Source organism: Diorhabda carinulata, chromosome 11, assembly GCF_026250575.1.
Source record: "Diorhabda carinulata isolate Delta chromosome 11, icDioCari1.1, whole genome shotgun sequence".
NCBI classification, from domain to species: domain Eukaryota; kingdom Metazoa; phylum Arthropoda; class Insecta; order Coleoptera; family Chrysomelidae; genus Diorhabda; species Diorhabda carinulata.
This window is the reverse complement of record NC_079470.1, coordinates 13,368,267-13,381,415: the sequence shown is the minus strand read 5'-3', so window position 1 is coordinate 13,381,415 and position 13,149 is coordinate 13,368,267. Positions and strand designations below refer to the sequence as shown.

The window sequence follows — 13,149 nt, the reverse complement described above, 5'->3', positions numbered from 1 at the left end:
ACTCGGAAATTAAGGCTCCAACGAAAAAATAACTACAGATCTTTTTTGTAGAAAATTTTGCGCTCTACATTTTTTGTCTGAACAGTTTTTTTCGAATTCCTCTTAGTTTTCGAGTTATTCTTTTCCAAGAGTTACAGCAGTTTCCATGTACGCCTGGAACGTAAATCGTCTTGAATTCGGATTTACTCGGAAATTAAGACTCAAACGAAAAAATAACCAGAGATCTTTTTTGTAGAAAATTTTGCGCTCTACATTTTTTGTCCGAACAGTTTTTTTCGAATTCCTCTTAGTTTTCGAGTTATTCTTTTCAAAGAGTTACAGCAGTTTCCATGTACGCCTGGAACGTAAATCGTCTTGAATTCGGATTTACTCGGAAATTAAGGCTCCAACGAAAAAATAACCAGAGATCTTTTTTGTAGAAAATTTTGCGCTCTACATTTTTTGTCTGAACAGTTTTTTTCGAATTCCTCTTAGTTTTCGAGTTATTCTTTTCCAAGAGTTACAGCAGTTTCCATGTACGCCTGGAACGTAAATCGTCTTGAATTCGGATTTACTCGGAAATTAAGACTCAAACGAAAAAATAACCAGAGATCTTTTTTGTAGAAAATTTTGCGCTCTACATTTTTTGTCCGAACAGTTTTTTTCGAATTCCTCTTAGTTTTCGAGTTATTCTTTTCCAAGAGTTACAGCAGTTTCCATGTACGCCTGGAACGTAAATCGTCTTGAATTCGGATTTACTCGGAAATTAAGGCTCCAACGAAAAAATAACTAGAGATCTTTTTTGTAGAAAATTTTGCGCTCTACATTTTTTGTCCGAACAGTTTTTTTCGAATTCCTCTTAGTTTTCGAGTTATTCTTTTCAAAGAGTTACAGCAGTTTCCATGTACGCCTGGAACGTAAATCGTCTTGAATTCGGATTTACTCGGAAATTAAGGCTCCAACGAAAAAATAACTACAGATCTTTTTTGTAGAAAATTTTGCGCTCTACATTTTTTGTCTGAACAGTTTTTTTCGAATTCCTCTTAGTTTTCGAGTTATTCTTTTCCAAGAGTTACAGCAGTTTCCATGTACGCCTGGAACGTAAATCGTCTTGAATTCGGATTTACTCGGAAATTAAGACTCAAACGAAAAAATAACCAGAGATCTTTTTTGTAGAAAATTTTGCGCTCTACATTTTTTGTCCGAACAGTTTTTTTCGAATTCCTCTTAGTTTTCGAGTTATTCTTTTCAAAGAGTTACAGCAGTTTCCATGTACGCCTGGAACGTAAATCGTCTTGAATTCGGATTTACTCGGAAATTAAGGCTCCAACGAAAAAATAACTACAGATCTTTTTTGTAGAAAATTTTGCGCTCTACATTTTTTGTCTGAACAGTTTTTTTCGAATTCCTCTTAGTTTTCGAGTTATTCTTTTCCAAGAGTTACAGCAGTTTCCATGTACGCCTGGAACGTAAATCGTCTTGAATTCGGATTTACTCGGAAATTAAGACTCAAACGAAAAAATAACCAGAGATCTTTTTTGTAGAAAATTTTGCGCTCTACATTTTTTGTCCGAACAGTTTTTTTCGAATTCCTCTTAGTTTTCGAGTTATTCTTTTCAAAGAGTTACAGCAGTTTCCATGTACGCCTGGAACGTAAATCGTCTTGAATTCGGATTTACTCGGAAATTAAGGCTCCAACGAAAAAATAACTAGAGATCTTTTTTGTAGAAAATTTTGCGCTCTACATTTTTTGTCCGAACAGTTTTTTTCGAATTCCTCTTAGTTTTCGAGTTATTCTTTTCCAAGAGTTACAGCAGTTTCCATGTACGCCTGGAACGTAAATCGTCTTGAATTCGGATTTACTCGGAAATTAAGGCTCCAACGAAAAAATAACTAGAGATCTTTTTTGTACAAAATTTTGCGCTCTACATTTTTTGTCTGAACAGTTTTTTTCGAATTCCTCTTAGTTTTCGAGTTATTCGCGCTACAAAATTTTTTTGAGTTACGGCTTATTCAGTAACCGGAATCACTGAGAATCTAGAAAATGAGGAGTACCCAAATTAATTTCGGGTTTAATTAAGATTTTTATATTATTTAATAAGAATTTTTCAGTTCACTTCGTTTTTCATATCATTTTTCGAATATTAAAATGAGCGATTTCTTTTTTTTCCAACCCTGTATTTATATAACGACAGTTTCCTAAATTATTATAACATATAAATGTATTTTAATGTGTTGTAAGTTTAATTCAAACAATCTTATCAAATCATTACTTTGCAATAATGAAATTTTTTTTTGAAACGTTGTTGCTAATTTCAACACGATTCGGTTTTTTCGAAGCAGCCGAAAATACTCTAGTGGCAGTTAACTTGGTGAGTATTTTAAAAATAATAATTGAGAATTTATAAATAATATCCCGAATTTTTATTATTGTTTCGAAATTAAAACGTGCGACCTTCAAATCACCTCTTTTCTAAACTGATAACGTCCAAAATAATTCAATCTACATTTATATAGGGAGAATCAACCAAAATGATTCGAATTTTCATACAGGGTGTTTCCATATTCGACCGGCAACGCTCTACTACAGAGTGATCTGAATAAATGATTCATTTTGATATAGGAATACGAACCCTGATGGACCCTAGTTGCTGAGATATTTCTACACCACTGGAATCGCTCAATGTCCACTCGAACTATCTACAGTTCTTCGATATACACTCGAATTCCAAACACAAATTCGAATATTTCGGTTAAATTTCCGAAATATCCTACCGACTGCGCCAATTACGTTACTAAACTTCTAGAAGGCGGTTTTTAAAACGAATTACACGTCGAGAAACGTTTTTCAACACATTTACAAAACAAAATCTGATACTATCACAAGTTTACAATCTTTATAAGTTTTACAAAGTGTCTCATCGGCGTTATACCATAAAGCTCCGCCCTAAGAGAGAACCATGGAGATGGACCAGAGTTCGGGATGAGAAGAACATTTTTCGAAGCGTCTTCTTCACTTGCTGTTTCTCGTTCGAGTGGATTCTTCTTTCTTCTAGTTTTTCTGAAGTTCTTTACTGGTGTCGTCCTCTGGAACCGCTGCAATAGCTCGATGTCCACTCGAACTATCTGCAGTTCTTCGATATACACTCGAATTCCAAACACAAATTCGAATATTCCGGTTAAATTTCCGAAATATCCTATTGATTGCGCCAATTACGTTACTGAACTTCTAGAAGGCGGTTTTAAAAAACGAATTAAACATTGAGAGTCGTTTATCTTTTATAAATTCGTTATTATCTAAAATTTAATTTGAAATGTTTCAGATTTTCAGACATGGAGATCGTTGTCCTGAAAAGAGCAATTTGTATGAATCAAGTATTTATTATAATGAATCGTACTTTAGACCGTACGGTTTTGGACAACTCACCAATGTAAGTAACTTCCTTTGTTGTGGCATTTCGTCATCGTGGTCAGTCCCCAGATAAATGGTCGTTATGCAAAAGAGAAAACAACTACTTTCCTGGCTAAAGCCTCGACGAATATTGAATTGCAGATCGTCTGAAGAGCGTAATGTTAATCGACCTTTTTGTCTGCTCGCAATTGCAAGATGAGGTTCGAAACCACTGACTAGTTTCGACGGTATTACGCCTCATCAGAGTGGTATAACAAACTCTCGTTCGGGTTGGAGACTTGAACTGAAGACAACGTCAAAGAGCATCGCTATTTGGTTCATTTAGTTAAACATACTCCAGTGAACGCTATCTGGCGCCATCCTAGAACCTATATTTCGATGTAAATTAAACACAATTGACTCAAATTTGTTAGTAAATTACGTTTTCTATTTTATTTAAACAAATAACAATATAAAACGTAGATAAATTTTCATTAATATTCATTTATAGATATCACAGATCAAAATATTTCTTATATATTTGATATATCCCTTTTTTAACTATATTTTTTCTTTATTTTAATAAAAATCTTCCTCTACAAGCGAATTATATCAATTTATTATTTTTATTTTGATTCAAAACACCAGACAAAATAATATACTTTAACGTATAACTTGTTGCCTATCTAACAGTTTAAATTAAAGTCTATTCAGTTTCTATTTAAAAACAAGCGAAGTGAAACCTTAATAATTTTTAGGAAGGAAAACTACGAGTTTACAATCTAGGTAAAGAAATAAGGGAAATTTATACAGGATTCTTGGATGAATCGTATAACATTGATCTCATAGAAGCAACTAGCAGCGATTTTAACAGAACTAAGGCGTCTTTACAATTATTCTTAGCAGGATTATTTCCTCCCACTAAAGAATTGATATGGTTGGAAGGATTTAATTGGCAACCGATCGCATATACTTACCAGGAACGAAATTTAGATGAGGTTTTACTTTTTATATATACACAGAGTTTCTACTTTTTGCAATATGAGTGAAGTTAAATCAGAAGGTCGTTAAAAAAACAGTAGTTTTAATAGTAAGCTACAATGTATCAACTGACAAGGTCTAAAACTTATTTTGACCTGACTTTCTTGACAAATTTTATTTTTATTATATTATTATAATCTTACCGATAGCTTTTGTTTATATAAATTGTTGATTGAATCGAAATATAAGTACGTATATACCTACGGGTTTTGAGGATTAAAACTAGGTAATAATGACACTGCACTTTATTCAAAATTAAATAAATAATAACTTTAATATACGAAAGTAAAAGTGAATTTTACAACAATAATAAAATAATTGGCGCTTAATCTCTATCGCCTCTGTCATACGTCACTGTCAACGGGACCTGATGGCCTCGATTGTAAGAGAGACTAGCCAATACTGGCTTGTGGCGTCTTTATTTTAGTAGTGGGTGTTGCAATATTAATTTATTGTGGCATACGATTAACGATCATCTGGTTTAACAACCGTTACGGAAAGAAACGGAAGTATTCTTGTATGTTGTGCTGTTTAGGGGGAAGATTATACCTTAGACCATATATTTAGACAGGCTGTTATTTCTCCCCACTAAAAAGAAAGTGGGAAAAAACGTCTATTAAAACTAACCTCAAATAAATTTTTGAAAACTGATTATTTCAATGTCAATAAAAGCAGACAGTGGAATTTTGTCGCATGGATCTAGAAACACCCTGTATAATCCGGTAAAATTGATTTGACGTTAGTTTTTATAGATTTTTTGCCATTTTTTCGACTAAAGTAGCGGTTTGAGTAACTTTATGGTCAAAAAAGAAATAAAGTTCCTAAAAAAGAACTTTTTTTAGGAACTTTTTGGTTTTGGATGTGAAAATTGGAATTGGTATTTGAATGAATATCTCAACACGCAGGAAGGATCAAAAATTATGAAAAAATATGAAGATTTGTTGAAGTATCTTACAGAAAACACGGGAGAAACTTACGATGAAATTTTGAAGGCCTATTATTTGTATTTTGGATTTGAAATTTTGGTACGATGAAGAATATCTTTAACGTTTAAATTTATGCTTAAATACTTGAATGTGACGGATTTTGGTAATTTGTTATTGAATCCTTGGGAACGTAACAGCTCAGATGCTCAGAAAAATCTCAGTGCTACCAGAACCTATCGCCCTACGACTTCTTTTTTCCCAATAACCACCCTATTCGTCGGATTTACCGCCCTGAAACTTCTCTTTCATCCCCAAAATCACCCTATTCGTCGGATTTATCGCCCTGAAACTTCTTTTCTTCCCCAAAATCACCCTATTCGTCGGATTTATCGCCCTAGGACTTCTTTTTTTCCTCATAACCACCCTATTCGTCAGATTTATCGCCCTGAAACTTCTTTTCTTTCCCAAAATCACCCTATTCGTCGGATTTATCGCCCTAGGACTTCTTTTTTTCCTCATAACCACCCTATTCGTCAGATTTATCGCCCTGAAACTTCTTTTCTTTCCCAAAATCACCCTATTCGTCGGATTTATCGCCCTAGGACTTCTTTTTTCCTCATAACCACCCTATTCGTCGGATTCATCGCCCTGAAACTTCTTTTCTTCCCCAAAATCACCCTATTCGTCGGATTTATCGCCCTAGGACTTCTTTTTTTCCTCATAACCACCCTATTCGCCGGATTCATCGCCCTGAAACTTCTTTTCTTCCCCAAAATCACCCTATTCGTCGGATTTATCGCCCTAGGACTTCTTTTTTTCCTCATAACCACCCTATTCGTCAGATTTATCGCCCTGAAACTTCTTTTCTTTCCCAAAATCACCCTATTCGTCGGATTTATCGCCCTAGGACTTCTTTTTTTCCTCATAACCACCCTATTCGTCGGATTCATCGCCCTGAAACTTCTTTTCTTCCCCAAAATCACCCTATTCGTCGGATTCATCGCCCTGAAACTTCTTTTCTTCCCCAAAATCACCCTATTCGTCGGATTTATCGCCCTAGGACTTCTTTATTTCCTCATAACCACCCTATTCGTCGGATTCATCGCCCTGAAACTTCTTTTCTTCCCCAAAATCACCCTATTCGTCGGATTTATCGCCCTAGGACTTCTTTTTTTCCTCATAACCACCCTATTCGTCGGATTCATCGCCCTGAAACTTCTTTTCTTCCCCAAAATCACCCTATTCGTCGGATTTATCGCCCTGAAACTTCTTTTCTTCCCCAAAATCACCCTATTCGTCGGATTCATCGCCCTGAAACTTCTTTTCTTCCCCAAAATCACCCTATTCGTCGGATTTATCGCCCTACAACTTTTTTTTCTTCCCTAAAATTGTTTATCGGTTTATTATAAGCAAATTATAATATGGTAAAGTTATACATCGATTCAAAGTAGTTTTGATCGAGGAGATTGAATTTTTATGTAAATAAACTCTTCTTGTTATCTTTTAGGAAGATTTAGGTTATGATTTACCTCATTGGTCGAATGTCATTTATCCAAACGAACTTAAAAACCTCGTGATGGACTACTACGATATGATAACAGCAACTTCCAATCTTCGACGGATGACTGGAGGTAAGGACACGATTGATACTCAAAACGGATTATTTTCTTTATTATAAGCTTGTTTGCTTTATGGCGAAGATGTTTTATGAAGAAGACGCTGGTCAATAGTTAAAACATCAAAATTGATGGGTCATCGGCCGTACAGTCCTTATTTGGCACCCGATGGATTCTTGGTGCAATTCTGAATGGTACACCATCATTTGTTTGCCAGAAGTGTCGGGGAAACCGATCGCGAAAACGAATCATTCTCCATCGTTTCCCAATTTGTTGGATTTTTGTCCGCTACAACTTGAGCTTGAGCTACAACTAACAGGCAAAATTTTTGGTGGGTTTTGGGACACGTCGATAGTGATTCATTGGGAAAAAGTTAATGCAGAAAACCTACAGCATCGACAGTTCCTAGGGTCAAGTGTCAGAGGATTTACCGGAAGAAATTGGTTAGATAAAATAATGAAAATGTTGTGGACCTGGGTTTGGACATTAAAGCAATACTTTCCGTACCAAGAGACAAGGAATTGGGCACAAATAAAGAAAAATATTCGTTACAAATTGGAATCAATGTTGTCCTTTTTAGGATACCTTTTGAAACATGTCTTGGACAACATCCAAAACAAAATTGATGAGAAAATACCAACAAAAAAGATGTTTGTATGGAGTGCGCACGAAAATAACATAGTAGCCATTTTGAAAATAATGAAATTGTGGAATGGAAATCAGACTATAGATTATTGCAGTTACGTCGCACTGGAACTGCACAAAATCAACAACGAATATACTATTAAGGTATATTGTTAATAAATCGGAATTTTGTATCAATTCTATTTGGAAAATTTTAGATTTTTTTCAAAAACGACGCCACCGGGCCGAAGATATTGGTAATACCAGGTTGCGATGCTCTATGTCCTTTGACGTATTTCAAAGAAATCGTACAACCTGATATTCCTCGTAGTCTATCTGTTTGTAGAGGAGAAAGAAGTACGTAATTAATATACAAAATCTTCACCATAGATTTAGACATACAATTTCCGTCAAAGAATATTCCTTCTCACTTTTTGAGCATTCAGTATGGCCAAAACAAAATCTTCTATTAGGTAATGTCCGGTAATGTGTTTTAAGTCTTCTTGACGCATTTAGACATGATTAAAAACCTGCATTGTACTCGATTTAGCACCCATAATAGTTTTTGTATCGTACTGAACGAAAAATCAACCTTCACCACTCAAAATAATAAGATAGAACAGCTTATGATTACTTTCTATCAATTCCCAATCAAAATCTTGTAAACAATCAAAAATTCTAGTCCCAGTTTGTCAATAATTGTCAAAAACATTCATTTCTAATTAACTCGCACTTTAGTCATCAAAATTACAATGTTGGCATCCATTAAAGGCCATCGATGACGTCGTATTTTTAAATTGTGACATCCAGTAACGTAATTATTTGATGTATTTAACAAAAACGGTATTTATACGAAATATTTGACTCCTACAGTATAAATTAATATTTATTGTTGTCAGATATTTAAGTTTTAAGTTTTGACATATGACAATACTGACATTAATGTGTCAAATTTGACATTGACATCATAAAGTTTGACGTTGTTAATTGTTAACAATCAACTCGTATTATTTCGCTGGTTTTTCGAATTTAATCGCGGTGGCGCCTCACTACAGGTTGACAAAAACATTGGGTACCACATAATTTGACAATCGTTGAAAAAATAACGCGTGTTGCTGCCTGATTGGTGCAAAGAAACGCTAACGCTTCAAAATACGTCCGAGATCGCGACAGATCATGAATCGTAACTTTGAACCAAACAACGATTGTCTGTATGGATCTGTGTTTTGACATATGACAATACTGACATTAATGTGTCAAATTTGACGTTGACATTATAAAGTTTGACGTGGTTAATTGTGAATTATTTCGTTGGTTTTTCGAATTTAATCGCGGTGGCGCTTCACTACAGGTTGACAAAAAGATTGGGTACCACATAATTTGACAATGACTGAAAAAATAACGCGTGTTGCCGCGGGATTGATGCAAAGAAACGCTGACGTTTCAAAATACGTCCGAGATCGTGACAGATCATGAATCGTAACTTTGAACCAAACAACGATTGTCTGTATGGATCTGTGTTTTGACATATGACAATACTGACATTAATGTGTCAAATTTGACGTTGACATTATAAAGTTTGACGTGGTTAATTGTGAATTATTTCGTTGGTTTTTCGAATTTAATCGCGGTGGCGCTTCACTACAGGTTGACAAAAAGATTGGGTACCACATAATTTGACAATGACTGAAAAAATAACGCGTGTTGCCGCGGGATTGATGCAAAGAAACGCTGACGTTTCAAAATACGTCCGAGATCGCGACAGATCATGAATCGTAACTTTGAACCAAACAACGATTGTCTGTATGGATCTGTGTTTTGACATATGACAATACTGACATTAATGTGTCAAATTTGACGTTGACATCATAAAGTTTGACGTTGTTAATTGTGATCGGAATGATTCAAACGACTACAAAAGTGTATTTATCTCAATGGAGAATAATTTTATTTGTCTATTTCAAAACTTAAGTAACAACCCTCGTAGCTACTTAGTTTTTTTTGACACTCAGCGAACTGATAATTTGTTTTAGGTGCATCAATTCGAATCATCCCTACAGTGACTAATATAATAATTATTTATCTATTATCATTATACTTTTATTAGCAAAAATGGAATAAACGTTAAATTTTCAATTAAAACTAGTTTTTTTTTTCAATTTGTCCTCTATATTCTCTATATAAAATAGTAAATACAGACTAAATCACCAAAAATCTACCATCTGAAGAAAATTGGAGTTTCTACAAGGAACAAAATGATACAGTCAAACGCCCTTTGTGAATCGTTTAATCCCCAAACAGTTAACTCACTTTGTAGAGCCGTTTTCTCCATGAAAAAGCTAAACCTCAATGAAATATCCCGACAGATAAACTATTCTAAGTTTAAAATCAAACAACTCGCATACAATCCACCCTTATATCCATACCTGACCCTAACAGGGTCCGATTATGTGTAATCCCAACGGTTTTGTCTGTGTCATTTCATTTCGAGCCATAAAACCGTGTTCATTATAAATTATAGTGTCTTTTAAAAAATTTACCAATTTTCTCGTTGAGTTTATTTGAAAATAATAGGGAGGGGCACGAAAAGTCATTTTTATTCAAGTATAATTCAACTGTAAGAAGCATTCCTTAATTTACAGATTGAAAAATTGTAATAGTGTCTCAAAAAAACACGAAAAAACAATTGAGTTAGGTTAGGTTAGTTGAGGTTATGTTAAGTTAGGTTATGTTAGGTTTTATGATGTAATGTATGCACTAAAGGACGAGTCGATGGTTCGAAAAGATGTTTTGTTTGTGGTAGCAAAGATTATTTAGAATTTCAGCCTGGATTATGCCGAATTCTTATCGAATTTAATATAGGCTAGTTTCGATTGTAAAAAATTTTATTTCGAGGCATTATTTGACAGTTTATGTGTGGAAAATTAGGTTTTTGAAGGTTACGTTCGATATTTTTGAAATCCTACTGTAACAGTAGTTAATTGGAACGTATATAGATGATATTTTTTGAAAATTTCAATTAGAATTTTCACGCCTAATATAAAACGGAATACATTGGGCATGACAAACATTTGGTTTCCATTTCTCAGTTGTACATATCTCAAAATAACATCTGCTAATCTTTGAAGTTGATAGCTTTGGTACGCCCAGTTGAATAATCTAATTATCTCGCAGTTAATAGAACGAAATATTACATTTCAACTGTAGACATTACGGAAATTGTTGAATATTTTGAAAATTTATCAGTTGAATCGACAAAATCATCGAATTAAATCGGAAAAATAACCAAAAACTATTAGTTAACAACACCACGGAGTAATTCGAAAGATTACGACGTTGCCACTAGTTTAAATTAATCTTGTGATTTAGGAAATACAAAAAAATAAAATTTACGTCGCAGATTTTGCTAAATAAACTCAAATATAAAAAGAAATAACGAAAAACTATGCATTATCTTGCAAAAACGTGACCTTTTTTGGTTCAAACTATTTTAAGTAATCTAGGAACATCTTAAAGCAAAAAAAACGTTCTGGATCCAAAATAATGGATAAAAATTGTAGAGAGTACTAAGAAAGGTAGCTTAGAACCAAGAGGACAATATAATCAGATCGAATCGGCTCAGCTGGCAACGACAAATCACTGATTTGAATCAGCAGGGTTTCGATTCAGTTGCAGCACTGATTACCGCGTTAGCAATGGATAAATGGACGTTGTTTGGACGTGCCTGGCTTACCAAAATACTATTTAAGACCCATCATACTTCAATTTGAGGAATTGTACCATATCCATTAGATAAAACACTTTACCTTCCACACAGATTCTACGATCGTGGATGCTGCAGGTTTCCTACAAGAAGAATTGTTGTCTTATAGCCAAATATCCGAAATCTTGCCTTTTCCTTCTCTAGAAAAGTTAGCAAACACAACCAACAGTATCCCAGATCTGCAGAGGAGTAATTCCTCTATCTTAGCCCACTCCAACAAACCTTAATCATGCTGTGTGACCTTTTGGAGGCCTTGCATTAAATTTATACGATAAAGTCATAAACTAATATGTTGTTATGGTATTTAATCGGCATATTTGTTGAAAGGATTCATTGAAGAAACGTTTAACTTCGATGTATAACAAAATAGATACCGAAATGTTAATTTTTTGTTGTTTTTTTTTCGAATTTCTGAGCCGCATAACTCATGATATGCTTGAGAAAGACTACGTACATATGACAGACTTGATTAATGATTCTGTTTAAGTTTGTTAGTAAGTTATTTTTAAAAAGGGGCGGTTACGAACGTCGTTAACTGACAGCGTCGTTTCTGAAACTACAGCTCGAGGAAAAAATACCCCCTCCCCAATTAAATTAAAAACCTTTCGATAAAATCACTTCTATAAAGTGGAAAAGTTTGGGAACCAATGGTTTAACCTATATGTTTGTAACTGGCTGACTTGTAATCACGAAATTCTCCCATTTTAGTGGACTGACCCGATACATGAAGAAAGCTTAACATTATTAACATAAAAACCGTTTTTTGTGCCAAACATACTTTTCCGTTATTCGTTTTTTGGTTGACATTTCGATTTTTGTGACAGATATGTCAAATATGTTTGACATATCTGTCAATAATTGATACAAAATGGCGGAAAAAAGTAAGTAAACACAACAAATGTCGTTTTCTAACCTAACTTTATTTCATATGCAAATGTCGTTCTAGAATCGATCAAATTTTTATTAATAACAGACTTTTAGTGAAAATATATAGAAAAAATGAGAAGATTCACAACAACACTTCAAAAACCTTTCAATAAAATCACTTTTTGACATCTCTTGCTCTTGTCAGTTAATTATTATTGACACTTCAACAATAAATGTCAAAATGCTTTTATTAGTTTAACCCCATGGTTCCCAAAGTGGTCCAGGTGACCACCGGGGGTCCACGGGTGACCCGGAGGTCTACGTTGGGCGTGACAAAAAGACTTTTAATCACGAAATTCTCCCATTTTAGTGGACTGACCCGATACATGAAGAAAGCTTAACATTATTAACATAAAAACCGTTTTTTTGGGCCAAACATACTTTTCCGTTATTCGTTTTTTGGTAGACATTTCGATTTTTGTGACAGATATGTCAAATATGTTTGACATATCTGTCAATAATTTATACAAAATGGCGGAAAAAAGTAAGTAAACACAACAAATGTCGTTTTCTAACCTAACTTTATTTCATACGCAAATGTCGTTCTGGATTCGATCAAATTTTTATTAATAACAGAATTTTAGTGAAAATATTCACAACAACACTTCAAATAACGACGCTACTGGTTTTCGGCTAATTATAATTTGTCTAGAACATTAATTGTCATGTGTTAAACTGTCAAGTTAACATGCGGCGATGTGGACTGGCGACATTAACACTTTAGATCTTTTTTCTTCTTTAAAAGGGTTTATTTGCCACGCCTGTTAGAGGTATATACATTGTAGTCCAAAAGAAATTTATACAAAAAAAATACAGACGGTCGAAAATTTTGTAAATTACGGGGAACGGTTTTCTTGACTTGACAACGATCTAAAACTCTAA

The 13,149-nt window shown here is 34.2% G+C and overlaps 1 protein-coding gene across 1 annotated transcript; it reads left to right on the top strand.

Moving 5' to 3' along the window:
- The first annotated feature begins 2,242 nt into the window (after window positions 1–2,242).
- On the top strand, window positions 2,243–9,719 carry LOC130899352 (venom acid phosphatase Acph-1-like). Its single transcript, XM_057809249.1, has 8 exons — window positions 2,243–2,351; window positions 3,303–3,410; window positions 4,129–4,368; window positions 5,254–5,436; window positions 6,845–6,968; window positions 7,534–7,742; window positions 7,796–7,934; window positions 9,611–9,719. Exons 1-8 carry the CDS (start codon window positions 2,262–2,264, stop codon window positions 9,682–9,684), a joined length of 1,167 nt encoding a protein of 388 aa, XP_057665232.1. The 5' UTR covers window positions 2,243–2,261; the 3' UTR covers window positions 9,685–9,719.
- The last annotated feature ends 3,430 nt before the right edge of the window (window positions 9,720–13,149 follow it).

Coding starts and splice junctions, on each gene's coding strand:
- LOC130899352 (XM_057809249.1), top strand. CDS start 2,262: ATGAAATTTTTTTTTGAAACGTTGTTGCTAATTTCAACACGATTCGGT. Junction 4,369..5,253: donor AGGAACGAAATTTAGATGAG/GTTTTACTTTTT, acceptor AACTTTTTTTAG/GAACTTTTTGGTTTTGGATG. Junction 7,935..9,610: donor TGTTTGTAGAGGAGAAAGAA/GTACGTAATTAA, acceptor AATTTGTTTTAG/GTGCATCAATTCGAATCATC.